The 24435-nt window shown below is 44.5% G+C and overlaps 4 protein-coding genes across 8 annotated transcripts in view; 1 reads left to right on the top strand and 3 right to left on the bottom strand.

Annotated features, from left to right (window-relative positions):
* The first annotated feature begins 211 nt into the window (after positions 1–211).
* Positions 212–2783, top strand: apobec2b (apolipoprotein B mRNA editing enzyme, catalytic polypeptide-like 2b). The gene is made up of 3 exons (XM_061271974.1): positions 212–555; positions 1757–1937; positions 2218–2783. Exons 1-3 carry the CDS (start codon positions 287–289, stop codon positions 2563–2565), a joined length of 798 nt encoding a protein of 265 aa, XP_061127958.1. The 5' UTR covers positions 212–286; the 3' UTR covers positions 2566–2783.
* Positions 2784–3530: 747 nt separating this feature from the next.
* Positions 3531–8983, bottom strand: LOC133149814 (titin). Its single transcript, XM_061271968.1, has 17 exons — positions 8838–8983; positions 8731–8769; positions 7968–8024; positions 7801–7869; positions 7160–7444; positions 6829–7101; positions 6468–6755; positions 6059–6322; positions 5459–5749; positions 4977–5252; positions 4786–4900; positions 4454–4611; positions 4279–4380; positions 4138–4206; positions 3943–4002; positions 3801–3860; positions 3531–3719 (listed from the first exon to the last, which is right to left on the bottom strand). The coding sequence occupies exons 1-17, from the start codon at positions 8866–8868 to the stop codon at positions 3652–3654; spliced, it is 2505 nt and encodes an 834-aa protein (XP_061127952.1). The 5' UTR covers positions 8869–8983; the 3' UTR covers positions 3531–3651.
* A 219-nt stretch (positions 8984–9202) lies between these two features.
* Positions 9203–16838, bottom strand: mybpha (myosin binding protein Ha). 4 transcript variants are annotated; one of them, XM_061271969.1, is made up of 13 exons: positions 16626–16838; positions 15922–15978; positions 15646–15705; positions 15405–15539; positions 15011–15178; positions 13554–13642; positions 13285–13480; positions 12985–13124; positions 12762–12921; positions 12075–12211; positions 11091–11277; positions 10571–10633; positions 9203–9420 (listed from the first exon to the last, which is right to left on the bottom strand). In XM_061271969.1, the coding sequence occupies exons 1-12, from the start codon at positions 16810–16812 to the stop codon at positions 10593–10595; spliced, it is 1557 nt and encodes a 518-aa protein (XP_061127953.1). In that variant the 5' UTR covers positions 16813–16838; the 3' UTR covers positions 9203–9420; positions 10571–10592. The 4 variants fall into 4 exon arrangements, with proteins under 4 accessions (XP_061127953.1, XP_061127956.1, XP_061127955.1 ...); XM_061271972.1 differs by having other exon boundaries at positions 15646–15702; positions 16650–16826; XM_061271971.1 differs by having other exon boundaries at positions 16650–16826.
* Positions 16839–18185: 1347 nt separating this feature from the next.
* LOC133149813 (neuron navigator 1-like) overlaps positions 18186–24435 on the bottom strand; it is a 54484-nt gene continuing 48234 nt past the window's right edge. Inside the window, exons 17-31 of one of the 2 annotated variants that reach the window (XM_061271967.1) lie at positions 24101–24184; positions 23319–23427; positions 23128–23249; positions 22880–23058; positions 22653–22815; positions 22410–22584; positions 22206–22294; positions 22043–22141; positions 21807–21978; positions 20725–20990; positions 20499–20650; positions 20153–20430; positions 19896–20014; positions 19648–19836; positions 18186–19561 (exon numbers count right to left, since the gene is read on the bottom strand). In XM_061271967.1, coding sequence (XP_061127951.1) covers positions 19496–19561; positions 19648–19836; positions 19896–20014; positions 20153–20430; positions 20499–20650; positions 20725–20990; positions 21807–21978; positions 22043–22141; positions 22206–22294; positions 22410–22584; positions 22653–22815; positions 22880–23058; positions 23128–23249; positions 23319–23427; positions 24101–24184 — 2262 coding nt within the window. In that variant the 3' untranslated portion in view covers positions 18186–19495. Of the gene's footprint in view, positions 19562–19647; positions 19837–19895; positions 20015–20152; positions 20431–20498; positions 20651–20724; positions 20991–21806; positions 21979–22042; positions 22142–22205; positions 22295–22409; positions 22585–22652; positions 22816–22879; positions 23059–23127; positions 23250–23318; positions 23458–24100; positions 24185–24435 lie in introns of both variants that reach the window. The other variant, XM_061271966.1, reaches the window with a different exon arrangement.

Genomic DNA, 24435 nt, shown 5'->3' on the forward strand with positions numbered 1-24435 from the left:
CCAAAATGTCTTCTTCCAAAGAGGCAGCAGTGTTTACATCCCTAGCTTTGCCATTCAATAAGCTGTCAGGTTATCCCTGGCCCTTCTAGCGTCCAGGGCCTGGTCGGGGGCCGAGAAGGGGGGAGTGGGTTCACCGAGCCTGCCCTGCAGCCAGACATGCACATGATATGCCTGGGATCACAATAGTTTCTATTTTGGTTGATGCACTCGGGTTATCACTCCACTTGCACCCGCTCTCTCTCCACCTCTTGGTCGCACGCTCTCACTTGCTCCTGACTACAAAATCATGTCCGACAGAAACAGCCGGCTTAGTGTTAAGCGAAAGGAGAAGAAGGCGGAAAACAAAAGCAACGACGAGGAGAAAGAAAAGGTCAAATGCGCCAAAAAGGAGGACAAAGTCGCGAAAAAGCCAGGGACGACTCCTGAGGCCTGTGCGGTGGATGAGGAGAAGAGGAACAGGGAAGCTGCCGGGGCAGCAGGCGAACAAGTGAAGAAAAAGGATGGAAATGGAGAGTTTGAGCCGATTGACCTGCCACCGTTTGAGATCATCTCAGGGTGGGCAAGATGCATTTGTTGTCTTTCTGCATGTATATACTTTTATTGGATAGGGATATGTTTTAAAAGACTGAGTCATGCATCTATTTGTGTAGTGTACTTCATTTGCCTCGTCATAGACTATTGCAGTACAGTAAATGATCTTGTTGACATATTCACTGAAAGTGGTGGTGAAGTTCAAATATTTGGTAGAATATTGGGGTAGTTGATTTAGAACTTTTAGACATTTTTTGGAACGACTTTTTACTTCTACTTGCTACATTTTAATATAGATATCTGTACTTTGTACTTTTGTGAAAACAGGCTAATTCCCCGCAAAATCTGGATGAACGCAGGTTGTATTTTTTAAAAATGTTTTTACCTAAATTCACAATTTGTGTTCCTTAGTTCAAATCGTTAGGAGAGGTATGGGAACAGATGGTTTTGATACGGTATTAGTTGAGCCAATATGCTAGCTGGCTTTTGCGTTGTCTGCTTCATGCGTTCAAAAACTCCATGTAATCTTTGAAAACACATGGTGTCAATTCTCCCTGTTATCATTAGGCTAATTTACTGTTTTTTTACTCAATTTAAAATGTTATGAAAACAGTTGTTTTGATAGCATAAACCTCGAGCCAATGCTAGCTAGCTAGAATACTCAGTACAAGCACAATGAAAATAAATAAAAAAGATAATTATTTTCAATGCAGAGAAATCTGTTTTTATTGTGCCAATTAAGTTGACAAAATCATGAGTAGGCTATTGCGGATACCGTAATTTTCGGACTATAAGTCGCGTTTTTTTTCATAGTTTGGGTGGGGGGGGGGGGGGCCGACTGATACTCAGGAGCGACTTATATACATATGTTTTTTTTTCACTTTTTTGGGCATTTTATGGCTGGTGCGACTTATAGTCCGGTGCGACTTATAGTCCAAAAATTACGGTAATTGGTGTTGAAAACGTTGAAGCTCTGTATTTTTCAAATCTTTAGCCCACTAGCCTAATTTGACTTAAGCAAGCCTAATGCAGTTGAATTAGTACTTCTCATTTGAAGAAGTATATTATTTCACACAAGTATCTGAGCATTTAGTTCTTCTCAGCAAGAAGCTGTAACGACTTATGCCACCTTTTAACTTGATGTACCAAAGGCCTAATTTTATCAGAAGACCTTCTATGCCGTTTGTGATCATCAACTTAAAGACGTGTTTTTACTTCCTACCAGAGAGCAGATGAGCCCATTTTACTTCAAGTTTCAGTTCAGGAATGTGGAATACTCATCAGGAAGAAACAAGACCCTGCTGTGCTACAGAGTGGACACACCAGGAGGCAGCACGGAGCCTTTGAAAGGTTATATGGAGGATGAACATGCCACAGCTCACGCCGAAGAGGCTTTCTTTCACCAAGTAACGTGCTCCCTCCTCAGCTGTTCATTTTCTTATCCCTTTTCCATAGCCGCAGCTTTGGCGTGATTCTGGGCCGGTTCCAAAAGTTACACCAGTTTTATGAGTTTTGATGGTCACCCAAATTGCCCTCAAAGCTTCCTGGATAAAGTTTTAGGCTATGGGCTATGTATAAAAAAACGGATGGATGGATGGATTTTTGTGTTAGCCCTTCTATTTCTGTTTATTATGTCAGAAAGACATTGCTGAATAAGCAATAAATAATAATAATAATTTCCCCCAGGTGCTCCCTGACAATAACCCCTCTCAAGAATTTGACGTCACATGGTACGTGACATCGAGTCCCTGCGTGGCCTGCGCTGCCAAGATTGCCAACATCCTCCAGCAACGCAAGAAGCTCCGCCTGTGTCTTTTCTGCTCTCGTCTCTTTGAGTTTGAGGATCCCGAGATAGTGGAGGGGCTCAAGGCCTTGGTGAATGCTGGCTGCAAGCTGAGAATGATGAAACCCACAGACTTTCAGCTTGTTTGGGAGACCTACGTGGAGAAGGAGGACCAGAGCTTTACTCCCTGGGAAGATTGTATGGAGAACTACGAATACTATGTGGAGAAACTGGCTGAGATCCTCAAGTAGATGTAAGCCAGCAAATGGGTTTGCATTAATTGAAGTCTTTCACTTTCTTTCAAGTGTGGACAGAATGTATTTTTTTCCCACTTTTTGGCGGTAAGACACAAAGTTTTCCTTTGTGTATTATTATGATTTTATTCTTCACGTCTTCACAACAGACAGCCGGCGAACAGTTTTTGCTGTCACATATACATTAAAGGTACAGCTCTGGTCTTTAAACTTTATACGAACCATCTACTCTGTTGTTTGTGCATACATAGACAGCCATCGGCTTATGACCTACATCTGTGTCAAACCAAAGGCTCAGGGGCCAAGTACGGCCCGCCACATCATCTTTTTGGGCCCCGCGAAGACAAATTGTGCATTGACCTCAGGTGCCAACACTAAAATTGCAAATTGTCTTCACTTTTAAAAATGACAGATATTGCAAGCGATTTTTATAACCACGCAGCTTTTTAAAGTACCGTATTTTCCGGAATATAAGGCGCACCTAAAAACCTAAAATTTTCTCGAAAGCCGACGGTGCGCCTTATAGTCCGGTGCGCCTTAGATATGGACCAAATTCCTAAATTTAAACTGCCCCGAACCATTGTGTCATGAAATCAATCATGAGTGGCCCGCTGAAGACTATGAATCATCAATCAAAAAGACTATGGATCATTATTTTGTGATTAGAAAGTCATTGGTTGCGTCTGAAGTTGAAATAAAAAGATAAAATGGAGAATGATTAAAAATCTGACATGATGCATTAATGGTGCGCCTTATAGTCCGGTGCGCCTTATATAAGGACAAAGTTTTAAAATGGGCTATTTATTGAAGGTGCCCCTTATAGTCCGGTGCGCCTTATAATCCGGAAAATACGGTATTTGAACAGTTTTGACTAGTGTCTGATTTCACAGCTCATCATAATGGCCCTCCGACGGAAAGGTTTTATTGAGTTTTTTACTTAGTAGAGGAAACTGACAAAGTAATTGTTCCGAAAAATTTTAATTGAATCCTACACTTTCAAGCAACCGATATTATTACCACCAGTTTCATCAAACTTTTCCTTTGGAGCGGCTTTCAATTACCAACACAGACATCTTTGGCGGCTCAGCGTTGAAAGGAAACCAGAGCAGCTTCCTCTGCTGAAGGGGCTTCACTGCTCTCTGTTGCTACAACTATAGACATCAAGAGACAGAAAAAGTATGTGGAGACAGCTCGGCTCCATTATTAACGGTAAAACACCACAACCACCTCACCTAGGTCATCCTGAGAGGTCACATCTGTTGTCGGTTCACTAGAAATAATGTCCGCTTCATCTGCAAGACAAATAGGACAGAAAAAAAACATAAATGAGGAACAAGCTTAGTCACACAACATTCATTCATCTGCCCTTTGTACCTTTTGCTGGAACCTTTACTTCTGCATCTGTGATGTAATCAACCAGTGGACAAGGAGCGTCTGCAGGCAAGATAGAGGAACTTACACATGAGCGCCAACGCCTAGAGTGAGGCAAGCCGTGTATGGGCTTTCTCAAAATGCTTTCAAATAAGTCATCGAGTTTGAGAAAATACATCTCGCCCTGTGTCGCCATACCGTCACGATTCTTGAGCTGAGCCATGGTGAGGAAGAGCTCGGCCTCCTCTGGCCCGTCGTCATCGTCTTCTGCACATTTAGAAAAGACGCACGGTTAGCATGCGCAGTTTGAGAACCCCCTGCTGAAAAGATCCAACGTACTTTTTTTCCTGGTGACTCTGAGACCGATGCAGCAGAGGAAAACAACAACCATACCGAAGGCCATACAGCCGGAGATGGAAAGAAGCACCCGTCTCTTCAACACTAGAGGTCATGAAAGACACAAATGAAAACAAATAAGGTGGAAGCAAACATCCACGTGGAAATCAAAACTTACGTAAATTCTTCGTCGCGAGAGATCCGCTGTCTTGGGAGTAAGAAGGTCGGCCGTTGCGAAGGCCCCGGCAAACGTATTGGCTCTGTTGGGGGTCATTCTGGGGGGTCACCGTGTATCTGTCAGACGACGCGTTTGCGATCCGCTGCCCTTCGATGAACCTGTTGGATGATGTTTTGATGCTATCATCGCAATCTAATGATATCCCATCCAAGTTTTGTATCAAAAAAAGGGAAAATCTTGAACAAAACTAAAACTCTAGCTTATTTTTCTCCATTTTCTTTTTTAATTGGGTTTTCTATTGGGCGTCAACAGCGTGAATGAAAGTGGCTTACCATGCGTAGTTCCATGTGACATTACTATCTTTCACCTCACACTTAAGCACAAGACTGTCAGTGGAAAAGACCTCAGACCATCCGGTTAAGACATCGATGTTTGCAGATGGCCGTTCTGCAGAAAAGGAAATAGACTGCAGATTCATTTACCAATGAAAGGTGAGTGTTCCAAGGGAGGTCTTTACACATACCTTCAATTTGTAGCCTCAAAGCCTGACTTTGTTCCGTTTTGAAGATACGAGGACTTTCCCCTCGGATTGCTTCGCATCTATACGATCCGGAGTTTGTTTTGAGCGCAGAATGGATTGTGTAATTGTTTCCAGAGACACTAAGTCGAGTGTCGTCTTGGTACCACGCATACTCCCAACCAGAGGATCGGTTGACGTGACAGTTGTACGACACAAAATCTCCAGTGTGCATGAGCGGAAAGTCTGGGTCTTGGCGCATTTTGACCACGGGCTTCTTGTCTGATGGGAAAGGAAGGATTACTTGCGTTGTTTGTCATTTTACAAATTCCTTCGGTGACCACATCTGAACTCAAAACATTCAAAAATTGAAATTCTACCAATCAACTTCACTGAAACTGCGCTGATTTGAAAGGATTTGGACATCTGTGAGCAACTTAAAAGCCTTGGATTAGTGGGTTAGACGGTATTCAAGAAAGAAGACTCACCGTAAACCCGGAGGGTCATTCCAGATGTCCAACCGCTGCTAACAGACCTGCCCTTGAGATTTCCCAAGCAGCAGTATTGTCCTTGGTGAGAAGCCGAGGCAGAGCTGATGGACAAGGTAGCTCTATCCGGTCCGAAAGACACCGCGTCACCGCTGTGGATTGTCCGATTGTCTCGTCGCCACGTATACGTCCAGTCGGAACTGCCGGCCATAGCGCAGGTCAAGGTCACGCTTTCGGTGGGGAACACATCAGCCCACCGAGTGCTTCGCGTCAAAGATGGAAGAGGAATTTCTGAAAAGACACACACAGGCACACAATCAGACATATCCATCCTGATCTATCGGAAAGTGAAAATCTAAAACGCAGAGAAAAGATGAGCGAATATAAAAACGAAACAGGTCCCCCCCGCCGGCCGGCACCTGGCCCCGTTTAATATTCATCACTGAATGTATTCATTTCCGTCCCCTTCAACCACAACCACATCCTGTTTCAAAAGCATCAAAAGAGCTTTACACAGTAAATGTTCCACCCGCCAACTTCCTGTGGTTTAAAAAGCGTTCAAATGTTTCAACTTCACAAATGACGCTGAACTGAACCCACCGAGAACAACCAGAGTCATGGTGTCACTGATGTCTGTAGATGTTTGGTTGCCTCTGGTGCCATTGCACCAGTAAGCCCCCCCATCCTGAGGCCTGAGGTGTAATCGGAGGGTTTTGTCCGTGTCCACCAGCTCCTTTCCATCTTTGAACCAGCGGTACGCCCAGTCAGACCCCACATGAATGGCGCAAGTGAAGTTGACGTTTTCTCCAACGTACATTGGGTTGAAACCAGAATCCTTAGTCAGTGAAGGCTTCGGGATATTTTCTAAAACAAACACAAGTAGACACCAGTAATTCCCAAATCTATTCATTGGTTGGGAAAACGTGAGCATGCACATGAAGAAACATTGCGAGCCACTCCCCAAAAAAAATCACATCGTGCACAAGAAAAGCATGAAAACGTCTTTTACCATAAACTGTAACATCTTTGCTGTTGCTCAAAGCTGAGCTGACGCTTCTGGACTCCAGTTGAGCTTTGCAGGCATATCTACCCTGGTGGACTCGAGAAGCAGCGGTGATGTTAAGAAACGACCCGCTTAAACTCAGAGCCAGCGTTGGGTCTTCCTGAACCTTCATTCCATTTCTGTACCAGGCGAATGTCCAGTTAGGACTGCCCACGGCACAACTCAGAACCACGTGTTCCTTTTGGAACACGTCTGACCAGGGACTCTCTAGCTGCATGGTTGGGGTGGGTGGTTCTGAAGTTAGACAAGTAGCGGTCAGAACCGAAGTAGAAGGAGATGTTTGGAAGAAGTATTGTGTCATGCTCACCAGACACCTGCATCGTTGACGTCTCACTCTGCTCCGTGTAGAAAGGACTTTGTCCTCTCTTGGCTTTGCAGTAGTAGCGTCCACTGTGGGACAGCGCTAAAGGAACAATTCGATGGCTGTCCGTAAAAGATCCTTGGATTTGCGTGTCATTGTGATACCACACGTAGTCCCATCCAATGGAGTTTTGAATTCCACACTGGAAGGTGACAGATTCTCCAGGAAACATCTGCTGCAACTTTGGCTTTAGCACCAACGTTGGCTTGGGCTTGTTTGCTAATAAGACAAATTCAAATGAATTTCAACAGATAGTATCGGGAAAGGTGAAACTTACCGTAAACTTTCAATTGAACTGTGTTACTGTCGCTGGATCGGCCTATGACTTTGTGATGAGCTTTACAAGAGTACATTCCAGAATACGACTGAGACGCCGCAGTGATTGTTAGCGTGGCTTGGTCGGAAGAAACGTTTGGCTCGGCATCATCCAAGAGCTCCCCGTTTCTGTACCAACTGAAGGTCCAGTCAGAGCTGTCGTTGACCCGACATTCAAACTGGGCTTTCTCAAAGGGGAAGACGTCCCACCAGGGGGACATCAGGTGCAGTGATGGAACTGGAAGTTCTGGAAATGTCCAAAGAAAATATGTGCAGTTGACATTGAGGGTTAGGGGTTAGGGGTTAGGGTTAGGGTTATGGTTAGGTAGTCTAAACCAGGAAGTCGAGTTTTTCAGCTCAACCTAGTTTCTGTGTATGATTTTTGAATGTCAACCCTGTTTAATCCTGCTTTCTACGCACACAAGGTCACAGCTGAAGTTTTGTTAGATGATGTATATCTTCGGAAAGGATTGCTGATGTCGATTGAGCGACAATAAAATGAACTTGTTACTTTGGATGAAACGGGATTTGTGTACTGCAAACACCATTTTGTATTTTCAATTGTGTTTTTCTATCGCGCATTTACTATTGCGTAGTGCTCACCATAAACAGTCTGTGTCTCAGTTGTCACTTCATTGGTTGGGGAAGTGTCGCTGAACACGGGGGCGGTTGCTGGAGGGGAGAAGATGACATCAGTTCAAATTTCTGCTCTTCTAATCTTTCTGAATGTTTTCTTGGAGTAGAAATGGAAATGTTGCGCCTTTCCTCACCAGGTATGTCAGTTGGCGGTGCACTAGTTGGGACAAAGTCCTTCAACATGGAAGTGACTGGTAGTTGGGAGATGACAACAGTTATAACAGTTATAACAGTTAAGCTAGAGCAAAATTATACTGCAACTGGATGATGATCCAACCTAAAAGAAAGTCAACTAAGGCAAAAGACAATCGGGCGTTTTCGTCTTGATTTTGCCTCTTCCCGACCGAAGAATAATCGTAAAGTCTTAAACTGTAAGAGAGGGGAAAGACCTCCAGAGTCAATGACTCCGTTTGACTGATGCTCGGACTTTGTTCCTGAAGTGAAACCGTTGGTTTTAATTGTTTTATTTGAACTGTGACTTATTTTTGCTCCATATACTAAGTGGAGATTATTTTAAAGTTCTCTATCAATATAGTTGAGCACAAACTGCTGACTCAGACTGACTAAAACGTGCACAAGAATGAACGATAACAGGCCTAAGATGATCAATTGCAGGGCAATAAGGAAATACGGCAAACGTACAAAAAAAGGAGAAAGAAAACCCGACCGCATTAAAAATTGCCTCAGGAAGTGTCGCTGACATGAGAACAAACTACTTCATGTTTCTTCCGTGGAACTTCCTCAACATTGTTTTCATTTGGTTCTGTGTTTTACCTCAGATCAGAAATATCAACCGTGTACGGGTATAAAGCTTATTAGCTAGGGACGTAAATAAATAAATCGATAAATAAACTGTATGCCCGTAGCGGACTTATATGTAAAAGTAAACTGTCTCACCATCCTCATCAGCCAGCGCCGCACAGAGAGCAGTAATATCTGTCAAAACAAAAGGATATGAATGCTCTTGACCAAGTTTCTTAATGTACAAATGCAGTCAGACTTACAGATGACACCTACGACCTCGATGAGCCCCATTTTCCATTGAGTCGCGCATGCACCCAAGTTCTGCAGTCGGTCGCTGTTGGGCAAAGGAAACCCACTGAACGGGCGTGTGAGCAGCGGCTTTCCTCTATTGGCCACATCTGCTTTTTCATGCTGTTCTTCAGGAAATTATTAGTCAAGCACGTTCGATTGCCGGGTCCGGTCTATGAGAACATAATCTATAAAAAATGAACAAATCTTTTATGATTGTCAATTGAATTGGAACTTTAGCTGCTATAGTTTTGATATACTGCTATTGAAATAATTAGTACTTTACATGTAAAAATCCACATAGGATATCCAAAAATATGATTTATTTCACATACTCTTTGCAAAATCAAATCCATTTTATTGAGTGGCATACTACAGTATAACAAACTAGAAGTGACAGAAGAAGAATTGGACATTCAGCCTGATACGTGACAAAACTAGATGATCGTGCAACATTGAGACAAGTGGGATTGTTGTGCTGTGGGTTGAGGACTGATTCTTCATTATGTACACAAAGCAGCAGCAGTTTCTTTTCCTCTCACTTTGCCCAGAACCCTGGGTACACACAAAAAGCCAATGGGGAATTTCAAAGACAGGGCTTCAAATGTTAGGTCTGGTCAAAACACACATCATCATCATCAAAAAAAATAAAAATAAACGATAAATAGACCAAGCGAAGACAAGGTTAGAAGGTACATGTAGTCCTGTCACGTCTATGAATTGCGAAAGCGTGTACTGAATGGGAAGTGAAGTAGTACCCCAAACGATCCAGTAGGTGGTGCTGTACTTTAAAATAAAAAATGAACGTATCGTGCACACAAACTCATCCACCCATTTTTCCCGATGAGTGTCGCAGAGAGCTGTGGTCAATGCCTGCCAGCAAATACAGAATTTCTTTACCGCATGTGTTTTATATTTAAAAGAGTAGAAGAAAATTCATGTTTAAATAACTTGTCCCTGAACTTTGATACAGTGCTTTAGCTTCTGCTTGAAAAATTCTGCCTAGCAACAAATTTATGCCGTGGCAGAACCAAAGAATTTCAGCACTTTTTTTTTTAACATAAATTGTTTAATCAAGCTGTAGCTGCAGTTTTATTTCTGTAAAGTTTTATTATCATTCGCAAACATTTTGTGATCAAAGCCCTGCATTACAATCTTGTCGCATTTTTAACGTCGTCTAATCAGTTTGAGTTCCCCCCCCCTTTGCCCTCTCTGCCTGTCGACTCATGGTAATGTGAAAAGTTTGGCTGCGTGTCAGATTAGCGCCACTCATTTTTAGAAGCTATCGACTGCAGTGCTGACATCATTCTTTGGCCGGCAGACCGGCCGGCCGGCCGGCCTCCTCAAGGCTCTGCCACTAATCTCTTGTTTTCCCCTTGAGAAAGCCTCCCAAGTATGTTGTCGTCCACTGGCTGCGGTTCAAACTTGGTATGAAAACACGCTTCTGGTAATGTGAGCTGATCACAAGCGGGCAGCCGGAAATACAGGTGTGAATGCATCCCTATACGCCTACGATGCATTCAAGACCGGACGGGACCTCTGGGGTGTGACCCTCCCTATTTGTGGGAACACACGTGCCCTTTCTCAAAATGAAGGTCATTTTCCGAGCGTGCTGGTTGCACTATTTTAAGCGTGAATCAAGAAATGTGCCTTTTCCAAAAGAATACAACCTCTGAATATCAGGAAAGTTTTAATTCGACCTTACCTCTGAAGGTTGAAGTGTCGCTTTACTTGCTTCTTTCCTTATCCGACTCCAAAAGAATCACTTCTATTGGGAAAAGAAAGTGTACCGTTTTTTTCCATGTATAATGCGCCCCCATGTATAATACGCACCCTAAAAATGGCATGTTGATGCTGGAAAAAAGCCTGTACCCATGTATAATACGCACCCAAATTAGGACAATTAGTTAAATTTTGCGCATTATACATGGAAAAAAACGGTATTTATTTATTCTAACGCACATTTTCCTGATAGTAATTTTGTCCCAATTGTCATAAAAGTGATGTTACATTACATTGTTATTAATTTATATATTTTAAATATAAAGATATATACATTAATATAAAAGATATATTTTTTAAGCACAGGTTAATTGGATTTACGTTATTTCCTATGGGAAGGAAATATGACTCCAGTTTTCACGTCATTTCAGTCCGGATTAATCATGAAAATGGAGTTTGCCTATATCCACAGAAGGGCGCTGATGTCAGCATCGCATACTTACGTTTGACTTCCAGTTTGCAGGAGACTGCGGCCTCTCCTTGATCGTTCTTGGCTCTGCAGGTGTACACGCCTCCATCAAAGCAGCATGGCTTGCGGATCTCCAAAGAGCAGATACCTTGGTTGGAGAGCTGACGAAACTTGGGGTCATCACCGATCACCATCTGGTTCTTCAGCCATTCGATTTTAGGCTGTGAAAAAAAAAAACAATGAGCTTCATACATTCTGGACCTCCATCGGCCCTTCCTTAAAACTTTTCCTGACATCAGATCTGCACCGTTCTGGGTTTCAGAGTGCATTTCTAGTGAAAGTCTGACTTCAACCAGGGGAGATTCCCGCTTAAATTACGGCAAAGGTCGTGCTTCTTCCAACTGTTAGCAGTGGCTGACTAAAATAGCAACTTCTCCCAATGGCATCCTCACATCAGAACAGACAATTGGCTTATCTTATCATTTGGGTCTTGCCTGCTCAGCTTCCAACACACTACATCTCCATTCGTGACAGGTCATTATCAGAGCGAGCAGGACATGCTTGGGAACTCCAGTAGAGCTGTGAATTGAATAAGACAAACACATACGGCGGGTATTTGAAGCATTGGCCCGCCCGCCTTTGTGTTCTGTGGTGTTTGTCTTCGCTCAGAGCCAGCAGGCTGTGTTCTAAAATCCCAGTCGGATTCGTCTAAGCGCCACCGCTATGAGCTTGCAATTGTTGTCCTTGGTGAGAAGCCAAGGACAGCTCAAACACATAATTAGCCACATTTCCACCGTAGCCTGTCGCCTAAGCCGGCCGCGTCAGGCTGTAAAAGATATGTTGAACCAGAACGCCAGCATTGTGAATACTAGACCTACTCGTCTTCAAATTGAAGTCAGAGCAAAATGTAAACGCCCTTTGGACGTTTCAGCTTTGTAGTCAACCGTTTAGCATCTTACGCAGCCTCCTATGATTGTGGCTGAAGCTAGCATAGAGGTTGTATTGTGACGTTTCTGACCTTGGGACTTCCACGAACTGAGCACAGCAGTTTGGTGGTGTATCCAACGGTCGCGGCCCGGTTGCTAAGCGGTGTGGTGAATTTGGGCGCCTCGCTGAAGTCATGCTCATGGTATTCAAGAGGCTTGTAGATGATGCCTGAGAAGATAACAACTAGTGTAAAAGAAGAATACCAACGTTTTCATTTTAGCCAAAGAGCTAAGTAGCGTTAGCTTGAGCTTTTATGCTATAAAACGTGCTACAGTAGCTTTGCTAACGTGAACTGCTTAATAAAATAATCTAAAATTAGCTAATAACTGACTAAATACACCTTTACCGAGGTTTTATTTCTATTTTTTTCCCCCAGATTAGACGAAGAATTTTTAAATGTGTGGTTGTGGTTTTAAGGCTGCCCAAAGACATTTTGTATTTGCCACATATTGTTGTAGCTGACAAAAGCAAGCATTTTTGCATGGGCAATAGCTTGCAGTCTTGTTTTATATGAACTTTGTTATTCCCAATAAATAGTTAATTTAGCTTTGCTATGCTAGCTTTGTCACAAGCATCTAAATCTACTCCCGCGGTAGCCGTTGTCAGCTTATATTAAAATAATTGCAAAGGACTTCTCTGCCCCTGGAGTCTTTAATATAACAGCCACACACGTCTTGCAGCTGATTAAAATAACAGCAGCGCAGTGGCACGTGGGCACCTGTCTTCGGGATTACGGCCACGTCCTTGGTGACGGCGCTCTTCTCACTGATGCCCACTTTGTTGACAGAAAACACTCGGAAGAGGTACGAGTTTCCCATAATGAGGTCAGAGACGGTGGCGGTAAGCCTGTGGTAGTGTTCCATCACGGTGAACCATTCCTGAATCAGAAGATCCACTTGTTTACAACACCCTCTTTGCGTGGTTAGCTGGTGTGATCATACCCCGGTCTTCTTGTCGGCCTTCTGGACAATGTACCCAGTGATGTCCGTGTTGCCGTCGTCCTTGGGAGGAGTCCATTCCAGCGCGGCGTTGAAGCCCCAGCAGTCTACCAGTTTTGTACTGCTGGGAGGACCGGGAAGGTCTGTGACAGTAGGATCAGTTATTTCTTGAAACGCCATTGAGTTTTGAATGGAGATTCCAAAATATAAACAATCTCAAAATGGCATCTTGAAAAAGTCTTGCTAGCAATGTAGCGGACTCGGCGGTTCTTTAGGAGAACGTTTGCTCCTCGTAAGACTCACCAACAATCTGAAGGGTGATAGTGGCTTTGTCTTGAAAGCAGTCCACCTTAACTGTCATCTCATAAACCCCCGAGTCGTCCCTCTGAGCACCGCGGATGAAGAGGATGCTGTCCTTGTCGCTATTCCTGAGGTTGACCCTTTTTGTATCCAAAGGCTGACCGTCTTTCAGCCAGGACACCGACGGTTTGGGTTTGCCCTGTGGAATTATACGGACAGTTGAGCAACGAGAACATGCCGCAGAGAATCTGCCCTTCTAAATGTGTCCTCACAAGGAACGGGATGACCAGGTTGATTTGCTCTCCGACTTTCTTCACAAAGCACGTGCGGAGGTTACGAGGAACTTTGATCTTCGGCCGGTCTGCAACACACCCCGAATTTTCTTCCCATCAAATGACAACCGACGTGAGGGTCAACCACATGACAGTGTGTTTTCACAGCAGAGTGCCGGAGGGGTCACGCAGGCTCGAAACGACACTGACACCTTCTATTTACGTCGCCCCACCAAGCTCCAAGATGCAAGTTAACGACAGTTGTTAAAAGCTGACAACTTCATTTATAGAATTCGAAGCGCAGTTATTAAATCATTTACAATATGCCACATTCAAAAGACCTTTTCCCCAAATTGGTTAGAGCATAGGGAAGAGAAAGTAATAAATCTCGTGACTCGAAAATAAGATTCAGCATTTTTCCAGAGTCATTAAGGCACGAATAGGAGAAGCAGCAGTCCCGTTATTGCCGTTTTAGGGATTAATATCGATTCTGTCGCCTCCATATTCATATGTGGATTGGAACGAGACCCACAATAACAATATTCCTGTATTGATTTGTTGGAACACACTTAAGTTAATACTTTGTGCAGTATCCAGGCAGACACGAAAGAGAAGATGACAGCCCTTAAAATAGTTTTGCTAAAGTCTTGGATTAGAATGGTATTTGATCCCTGAGAAGTATGATGTCATCACGTTCAGGTGATTCAAGTGTCATGACAACTGGGAAAGGGCAGTCATTTAAAATGCCGTTATTTGATAAAAAAAAAATGCTTTGGTTTTAGGCTGACTATCAAGAACGGGCAAATATCTCCAGAGCTGAGAACATCTTTAAAGCCAGCAGGTTGTTTGACCGTCTTATCTCTGTGAACTATCAAGACAATTTCCTTGGAGCATCTCACACCATTCCTGAACCAATTTGGCCTTAAGATTTGACAGCTAAGATTTCCGCTCCATGAGGTTCACCTCCACTTTTGGCCCTAGTGCTAATCCCTGAAAAGCAGTTCATTCCCAGCACTCGGGAGACATCCAATCAGTGTTCCCACAAATCATCCATCGTGTGCATTTGTTTCAGGAGGAACATCTATCTAGGATATTAGATTTAAAAGATACTGGATTTGGATTACAAATATGTGTGTGAGGACAGCGGCAATGGCACACAGCTGAATTTAACCTTCGCAAGCCGACCGCAATCCATCAATTAGGCTCGTGTTCCGCAGCGGCAGTTCTGGTTTCATGACCGCATTTCTCCACTAAATGTTCTTGTTTGTTTGCAGATATTTGAACCCCAAGCAGGAAATGTGCTCAGCTGCCCTTCAGAGCCGATAAGCGGGACATGTTTTACTGTCGAGTGCTAGCAAGTTAGCTTAGCCACCATATTTTCACATGAGCGTGTTTTGTGCTTTGTAAAACTCGACTCCTTTGAAGCGGAGCACTTTGCAAAGGTGGCAGCTACTCACCGAGCACCTCGCGAATTGCCACGGCCTGCACCAGCGTGGCCGGCTCACTGCGGCCGCCGGCGTTTACGGCCAGCACGCGCACCAGCAGCAGGTCACCTGCTGTCAGCTCTTTGATGCAGTAGCGGGTAGCCGGGGTCAACTCCTGGTTTGCCACCACCCAGTCTGGAGCTGAAGGGACACCAAATTCAGGGCTGGGTTTAGAACAAAAGCCTTTTGAAATGATGGAAACTAGTAGAATCCAATAGAAATGGAAATGATGCTATTTAGTGGATTGTTGATTGACAAGGGCTGGGAAAAATGATTAGTATTAGTAATTATTATTTGGATCTCCACTTGAATGAGGCTGCTGACATGCATTTACAAACATTATACGGATGTTAGCAGGTGAACTTACTTCCATCTTTGCAGTATTCAACAGTGTAGCCATCTAGGCCAGATTCTCCGAGGATCTCCGGTGTCTTCCACTTGACGGTGAGGCTCGTGTCATTCACGTCCTCCACAGATACTTCCAATGGCGCACTGGTTGGAACTGAAAACCAACGAGCGCATTCATCGGAACAATTTGGAAAAATCGCTTCGAACACACCTCCAGTGAATCAGCTTCACAAAGCTTCAAGCAGCACACTTGGAGTTACCTGAAGGAGGTGGGGGTGTAGGAGCCTTGGGTGGTTCTTCAATTGGAGGAGCAGCTTCTGCTGGAAAAGCAGGAGGATAACATGATGGACAGGAGCTAGATACCGTAATTTTCGGACTATAAGTCGCACCGGAGTATAAGTCGCACCAGCCATAAAATGCCCAAAAAAGTGAAAAAAAACCCCATATGTATATAAGTCGCTCCTGAGTATATGTAACTACTAACGCGACTTATAGTCCGAAAATTACGGTAGTTTGAATTTCTTTGCGTTGTTTACCGTCCGCAGGCGGCGCATCTGTAGCTGGGACGTCGCCTTCAGGTACGCCTTCAGCAGCTGGTGAGAAAAAGTAGTCAGGCAAACACAGTGACTTTTTGAACAAGTTTGAGCCGCAGTAGACGAGACCTTCTGCCTGAAGGCCAAAGAATATGTATTATTTTGGTCATTCACTGCCAAAATAGGCATCAAATATCCATTTCTAACCAGTGAATGAGTTAATATCGTCGTTTGTGCATTTTATTGACGACACATTTGTATAACAATTGTCGACAGTGTCAGGAAGGAGTTGAGCCAGGGCGAGCGAATGCAGCTTGAACCAGGGAAAGGGACTTTGGTGAACCCAAGACACAAACGGGAGAGAGACTCACGGCTAGCAAACAAACACACCGACCGACAGACAGACAGACAGAAGTCCACTCTGACAAGGTTAAAATTCTGACCGTGAGCCTCCAGACAGACCGGGGGAAAACCGGACAGGAACAGGAACACTGGGCACGGAACAAAACAGGAGACAGCCAAAGAGAGAAACACACGGGCAGGGTTTAAATACACAAGGTAACAAGAGGAAGCAGGTGACAGACTTTACGGTAACAAAGGGGTGTGGCTGAGCCAAGTTGCCGCCCGAGCGTCTGGCACATGATAGACAGGTAGTTTGTCTCTTATGAACCCGTTTCCTTACGACATTCAATGGCCTTCCATGGTACCTGCAGCATTTATTTGTTCCGTACCGGGACTGTCCTCCACTGGTGCTTCTTCTCCTTCGGGTGCGGTTTGGGCAGGCGTCTCCACCGGAGCAGGCTCGGCTTCAGCGGCCGGCGGGTCAGGCTCTGGCACCTTCTCTGCCGCCTTCTTGACGGGGTTCTTTTTAATGGGTGCGGGCTTGCTTGGCATGGTGCTGAGAGACAGCCGGTCGTGTGGATGAAGGCGCCTGGAAGCTCAGGGGTCATTTATAAGGACTCCTGAGCTCGGGGACAGTTGGACTCCACCCATTGCCTCACTTGGATGTGTGTGCACTATGCACCCCCTTCACTCACATGTTGTCACAGGCATAATGTGGGTTCAGGGCAAGTCAGACTGAGCAGCATAAATATATACCGTTTTTTTCCATGTATAATGGGCCCCCATGTATAATACGCACCCTAAAAATGGCATGTCGATGCTGGAAAAAGCCTCTACCCATGTATAAAACGCACCCAAATTTTGACTCCTACTTAAGTCTGTAAACGTAAAATTATTTCAGAATAAAGATCATCTTTGGGAACAACCGAATGTTATTCTGCCGGCCAGTATCACCGCGTATGCGCTAGCAAACTCGATAGCAAAGAAATGTTTCGGATTTGTGCCGGGTACATTGTGACAGACAGCAAACGAGCAGGTGATCGAGCAAGCGTCTGATACGAGAGCATTGTGTTCGTATGGAGCGTGTTTGAAGTGAACACCGGAGAAGAAAGCGCATCAGTAATGGCGGCCTCCGTATGATATCCGGATTTTAAAAAAAACAAAAAAAACAAAATCTTTTTGTACCCATGTATAATGCGCACCCCAGATTTTAGGACAATAAATTAGTTAAATTTTGCGCATTATACACGGAAAAAAACGGTATGTTAATATATATAGCTATATACTATACATGGTCCTTTTTTTTTTTCTTTTTAAAAAAAGCCTTAGTATCCAATTTGAGATTGTAGGTTGATAGCAGCACCTGGATACTAGTGTGAATGGAATGGATGAAAACAATGAGAGAAAAAAAAAAAGAAATTTTCAATATGCCAGAGGGTAAGAGCTTGCAGCAAGCTTTTTATTTTTTTGATCGGGGGGAAGAAAAGAACTATGAACCTTTCAATTTTGGAACGATGACCTCAGTTCATAAAATTTCAATAATGAACTACAAAGTGAACAAATTTGAAATTTGAACTAGTCTGCGCAGAAAATGAACTTTCGTAACACTGATACAAAACAACCCGCAGGCACGAATATAGCTCAAATTTATTTACAATGGTCACAGTTGACTAATGATAAATTAAAAAAAAAAAATGTCTGAAAAGAATTATCCCTGCCCTTCAAATAATGTCCATATACAAATGTGTCTACTCAGGGCCAGTGCCTGGCATGTGCGGCACCACACCCCAGAAAAAAAAAAACCTCAAAATAAATAAGATGTTTTCTATTGCGTAATGGCTTGTCAATCACGAGTGCTTGTACCGTGAAAGTCTGAAAGTCCCCCTTTGCCGAGACATGAAGAGGAAAAGATCAACACAACAAAATAAAAGGGAAGACAGCTTTATTCTTCATGAATATGCTTCCAATTTGAAAATGTCAATATAACCTTAAATGTAAATAGGATTTATTATATGTAGCAAACAAATACTTAACTTAAAACAGGCACGCTGGGGGGAAAGTTGCCTCAAGTGGACAACACGTCGCAGGTCTAAAAACCAAACGTAGAACGACATGACTTTGTTGTCCGGACCTCGATGTAACGCGGGAACATGCCGGCTTTCCGATCACACCGTTAGCATTTTCATTTACACTCTTTTTCAGGATTGTTGTCGCAGATGCACTGGCTATTTACAACTGTCATGTCATGTACAAAAGAGAAATAAATATTTACAAATATTTGCATAAGAAAAGGTTTTTAAAAACAAGATGAAAAGAGGAACGTTTTCATTCCTTTTTTTTTTTTTTTAACAAACGCGATAGGTCCAATCAAAGTAAAAGCTTTGGGAAACACGGAAAAATGGCAACCATTATGTCCTCTGCAAACATTTCTTCAACTACTTTTTTCCACACGTCTTAGCAGCCCATTCGTCTTCCACCTGACCAAGCAAATGTTCGAACCATAATCGTGATGAGCCGCGTCTTATGATAACTTATTTTAAATGGAGGCCTCGGGGTGGTGCATTCAAGCAACTCAAAGGCGCTTGGTTTCAGGCACACGTCAGCACCTTGTTTGCAAAGTACAAGAACATGGAAGAAACATTGGAGGCAGGGGGGGGGGGGGGGGGGGGGGCACTTCCTTAAGGTGATCATAAAAAATGGGCTAAAGAAAAAGGAGACTTCCAGTTGTTAATCTGTGAAAAAGAAAAAATGTCTGTGATGAACAAAGCAGCAAGAGCGGAAGCACTCGTTTGGTTTTAAGTCTGAAATGAGACAATATTTGCTGAACATGGCTGATTATTAGTGATTTGGTACAAAATCCTACAAAAGATGCTTCTATCACAAAAAAAGAGTTTTCAAACGGCAACAAGAATCGTCTGGGTTACATAAACAAGCACTTTTTTTGTTCTGTGCCCTTTACAATCCAGGTTGATGTTTTGATTGACGCTGTGGTGTGGAAGCAGCAGAAGCTGCTGCTGCCACCTAGCGGTATTACTGCAAGATTCTCCTTTGACACGTTCAAGTCCAGTTGTCACAAATTGGAAATAAAGTGCAATTTTGGCGTTGAGCAAGAAACACAAGTCCGGACTGGTCTTCGTGCTTGTGGAGGGGAGAAAAAAAAAAAAACGTCTCGCGATCGCTCCGACTTGCAAAGTTTGTTTTTGCTGAGGCAAGGTATTATCGTTGAAGTTTCTCCTCAAAGTGGATGCTCCGGCGACTCGACGCTGTTTGCCGACTCCTGCAGCTTCAGCAGCATAATCATCTTTGAACATGGAAGGCACACACACACACACACACAAAGTCGAGTTGAAGTTCTGGTGCGGATCTCATTGAGGGGGAAAAACTCACCAAGGGATCGGACTCCAACGTGCTGGGCGGAGGCGTGTCTTTGGGGGGCTTCTTCTCTTCGTTGTGCAGTCCTATGCTTGGTGGCGGAAGGTGATAGAGTTTGGACTGGTCCTGCTGTGCGCCGGGCCAAGGGAGGGTCCCTCTCACCCACTCCACAGGATCCTCCCACACCGCCTTCTGGCCGTGCACCTGGGCAACCAAACTCGTGAGGATGTCGGAATGACTCCGCTTGTTGCATGTGTGCTCACCTTGATGCCGTCCTTGGCTCCTTCCTGAAGGTACGGTATGATGGAGTGGTTCCACAGGTCAATGAACCACTTTCTGAACTCGGACACTGACACGGGGCATGACAGGAAGAAGCAAGGACCTGATGTGGGAATGACACAATTGCTGGGTCACAATGAGGTCAAAGTAGGTTACAGGTTTGGGGTCCTGTTTTTTTTAATCCGTTAGTTCCACTGTCGACCACTAAACGGTGGTTGGGCGTTTAATCAAAGTGTCTTACCTATGAGGAAATCTGAAGTGCTGTGTTTCTCCAAAAACGTGTGGAGGTGGTACCAGAGCTTGGGGACCCAGTCTAGAACGCAGAGGAGGTCCTGGTGCTGCGACGCGTCATGCTCTTTCTTCTGGTAGGCTTCCACAACTTTACGGTGGAGGTACCTCAAGAGGAAGCCATTGGCTGGCTCCACATTATTCGAGAAAGGAAGCATCCTGAAGCTGAGGTGCAGTCCATGGTTGGATGACATCTTCACGGCTTGATTGGTCGTTCCGATGATGTAAGGACTGAAAGAGCCGCGCAAAACGTGTTTTACTTGCCAATCTTCTTTCTTCGGCTTCACGATTCAACTCACCATTTGTGATACTTGCAGGTGAGCGCGCCGTTAATGAGCTCGGTGACGACGGCGACGTCACCGATGTCGTCGATGATCACGACCAGCGGAAGCTCGCCGCGGCTCTGTCGGTCGATCTGATTGGCTAGATCGGACAGATACAATTGCAGCTCCTGTGGGAGCAAGTAACGGTGAGATGAAGCGTCATTTTCCTTTGGCCACTTTGTTCAACTATGAGCTAGCTGACCTTTGGCGTCTGCCGATGCATGTTGAAGGAGACGGTGGTGCCGCGGCCCACGAGGGAAGGCTCGCTGTCCCCTTCAGGCAAGTTGTTGTGGCTTCGCTGCATGAGGTAGTGGGCCAGACGCTGGGCCAAGTAAGTCTTCCCTGTACCGCTGGGCCCAGAGAGGACCAGACGCCGGTGCTTTAGCAGAAGGCTGATGTAATGCAGCATCATGGGCTTGGGAATGAGGGTCTCGAATACCAGGGAGTCCACGCTTTGTTCTTCGAGACCTGATGGGTAAATATAAAAGGGCATTTATTAATCCGATAAAAGCCAGAAGGGGAAAAAAAAATCTGTTGCAATGTAAAGTGAAAACATAGTGTATGTCTCCCTCTGGTGGTAAAAGAGGAATTGCAGTTTTTTTTTTTTAAATTACAGTTCAGTTGCATTTCACTTTTACAGTTCAAATTTTACAAACTAACTTGAATTCAGCTAAAATTTGTCTTCAACTTGCATGCGATACATTCTAATTAAATCATTTATATTTAACTATAACACATTTAACTAGCAAAATGAAGAAACTTTTCTACAATACTCAAATTGATTGAATTTTGTTCTTCAAGACCTGATGGGTAAATATAAAAGGGCATTTATTAATCCGATAAAAGCCAGAAGGGAAAAAAAATCGGTTGCAATGTAAAGTGAAAACATAAAGTGTATGTCTCCCTCTAGTGGTAAAAGAGGAATTGCGGAATTATTCAAACTGCATGACGTGGATTATGTTTCTTTTTAGTAGAGTTTTTTTTTTAAAAATTACAGTTCAGTTGCATTCCACTTTTACAGTTCAAATTTTACAAACTAATTTGAATTCAGCTAAAATTTGTATTCAACTTGCATGCGATACATTCTAATTGAATCATTTTATATTTATCTATTTATTTATTTATTTATTTATTTATTTAATTATATTATATTTATTTATTATATTATATTTAACTATAACACATTTAACTAGCAAAATGAAGAAACTTTTCTACAATACTCAAATTGATTGAATTTATTGAATCTTATTCCCCTTTTGCCCCGTCAACATTTGACCTCCTAACCTTTCAGGGTCACAAAAATGCGAGGCGGACTGCCACCGAGACATCGATGCGGTGAGGCGTGAGGTTTGTCTCCTCCTATGACCCTTAGTGCTCCTTGGCTCAGCTCGTACATGTGCAGCGAGTCGCAGTTGAGACCCAGGCTGGCTGTCGGGTCCACTTGAGTGAGGTACTCCTGAGCAAGACAGACCCCAAAATTGAGCAAAATCTAGAAAAGCCCACAACCTGCACGGACTTACTCTGAATGTCTTGGCTATCATGGAGTCCAGATAGGCCCATTCGGTCTTCTCGCCGATCGTGACCGATCCCAGGTAATGTTCCTGCTGCTGTTTATGCTCCTACAGAAAGACAGGGGGCGCAATTACTCAACTATTCAAGCACACAAAACAAACGTGTTTTTACCTCAGCTGGATCCGTAAAGCAAACCAGAACTTGCGCGCACACCTCTGCTGGCTGAGTGGATAAGCCTAACATGTTGCCTGAAGACATGTCTAAAGGACAGAGGACGAAAACAAATCCAGCAAAATATTAGGGACGCTTGCGCAACCCCTCAAGGGCCAGTAGAGGCCGCGAGAAACGGGTCAAGTTTATGTGGCTGTCACTTGCCTGGACCTTTGGAATCATTCAGACTCAGGCTGAAGGACTTAGTGAGGGACATTGGCTGTCTCAGCGATGTCCCCAAGAAAGAGGCCAACCCCGAAGGCTGCGATGCGGATGAGGTGGGACCGTGACTTCCGATTTTCAGATGATCGTTCTCTGCTTTCAGGCTTTCCACTGTTGACTGGAATACAAGCGGGAATGAAATAAGAAAAAAGTTGCGTGGAGCCTCGTTAGGGGGACCAAGCCAACCTCCATGTTGTCCATAGCGTCTCGGAGTTGCTCCAGCTGATGAGCGGAATTTAAAGCCTCCAGTCGGATGTCTGTCAGCTCCCTCTCTTTCTCCCACAGTTCCGAGCGGAGCTCCGACACGGCCCTCTCGCCGCCTTCGTCCTCCTCGGTTATCCCGATGATCCTGGAACGACCGCGAGGGGTTTGTCAAAACGGAATCAATCCCGAGCTTCAACGTCAACTCTTACTTTGAGGAGATGTCGGACGTGGACGTTTTGAGGGACACGTTCTCTCCTGAATCCGCTCCTTCGTGAAGCATCTTTGGTGAGTTTGGAGCGGAGGAGTCAGGTGTGACTATTTCTTCAATGTCTGAGCAGGTTTTGGGCCCTTTCTTAATGCTGAAGGCCTTGTTGAAGGAGCTTCTCAACTACAGAGAGACAAAAAAAGGATGATCAAGTCATTCAAAGCAAACATAACAAGCTGTCTTCTTTCGTACCCAGCTCTTTTTCTTCTTCTTTTTGGCATCCTGGTCCTTCAAGCTGCCTACACTTGACAAACTGGTCAGACTGTTGAGGCTGGAGATGCTTTCGCACGAGTTCTGGCGACGCATACGCACGTCTGAGGAAAACACGGGACCCGTGAGGAAAAAGTGCAGGGGAAGTCATGCATCGCAATCAATGTCTTCACCTTTCTCGTTCTCTTCGTGGTTTAAGGCGACGTGTATGACGGCCTGCGCCTCATCATTTTTGACCTTCAGCGATTCGATGGTCTCGCGCAACTCCAGCAGCTCAGAGTCCTGTACACAGGGGGAGGGGGGGAAAGATTCCTGTAGGAGGAGGAATGTCTGCTGTTTTTCAAGTCATAAAAACAAACAGTGGGAGGCTTGACCCTGAAAATGGGACGACTTCAAAGCTCAAGCCCCATACAGTGCTGCTTATTGTCATCCGTGGTGCACTGGAAAGCCGCGGCTCCTCAAGGTTACGGAGATTGCGCTCCTGGGTGGAGCGGCGCGTCGGCACCGACAACAAAAGGTGGTTCCGGAGCGGTCGAGACGAGCCTTTGAGCGGAAGCAGCAAGGCGTGAAACGCCGCGAGAGACGCCTCGCATTTAAACACACGGCCGACAGCCCCGCCGGCTCGGATGGCTTTATTCACACGCTCGCTCTGCGTGCCCGTATAATGTCGGAATGCGCACGCAAAATGGCTCGACTGAGCTTTTTCGCTGACTGATCCCTTTTCCCTTGATCACAGCGCAAGTGCGGCGAGGGCCCCCGAGCCGCATTCCTCCTTGCCGCAGGCTGTCATTAAAGTCACCTCGCTGCACGCCGCCAAAGATGCTGACGCTGGCTCATTGGCGGGGGGGGCCACCGCGAGGTCCCCCCTGAAATATGTTTGGGTCCTGGCAAGCTAGTTCATTTACTTTTCTGATACAGCTGGAAGTCATGCTGGAAGTTGTGTGTTGGTGGTTACCTTCTGCTCGTGACTTATCGACAGGCTCTGCAGTCGGGTTGTCATTAAGGCAAGACTTTGCTCAAAGGCGGCCACCAGGTTTGCCTGTTTGAAAAATATCAAAATATCAAAATCAAGAAGTTTCATCTTTGACATTCTCAAGGTCAAACCAAGTCTTCCCTATTTTATTATTTTAAGGGTTTGTCTTTCCTGCATTTTGAATAATATGGACTTTAAAGAACTACCTGTGCCTTGTCCCCCAATTTAAAGGAATCAGTCCATTTTGGTTTTGGAGATAACAATTTCTTTGCTGTCATTATAATTGGAACAACTTTTCAAATATAAATGATCAACAT

This window comes from Syngnathus typhle, linkage group LG2, assembly GCF_033458585.1.
Source record: "Syngnathus typhle isolate RoL2023-S1 ecotype Sweden linkage group LG2, RoL_Styp_1.0, whole genome shotgun sequence".
Lineage (NCBI taxonomy): Eukaryota > Metazoa > Chordata > Actinopteri > Syngnathiformes > Syngnathidae > Syngnathus > Syngnathus typhle.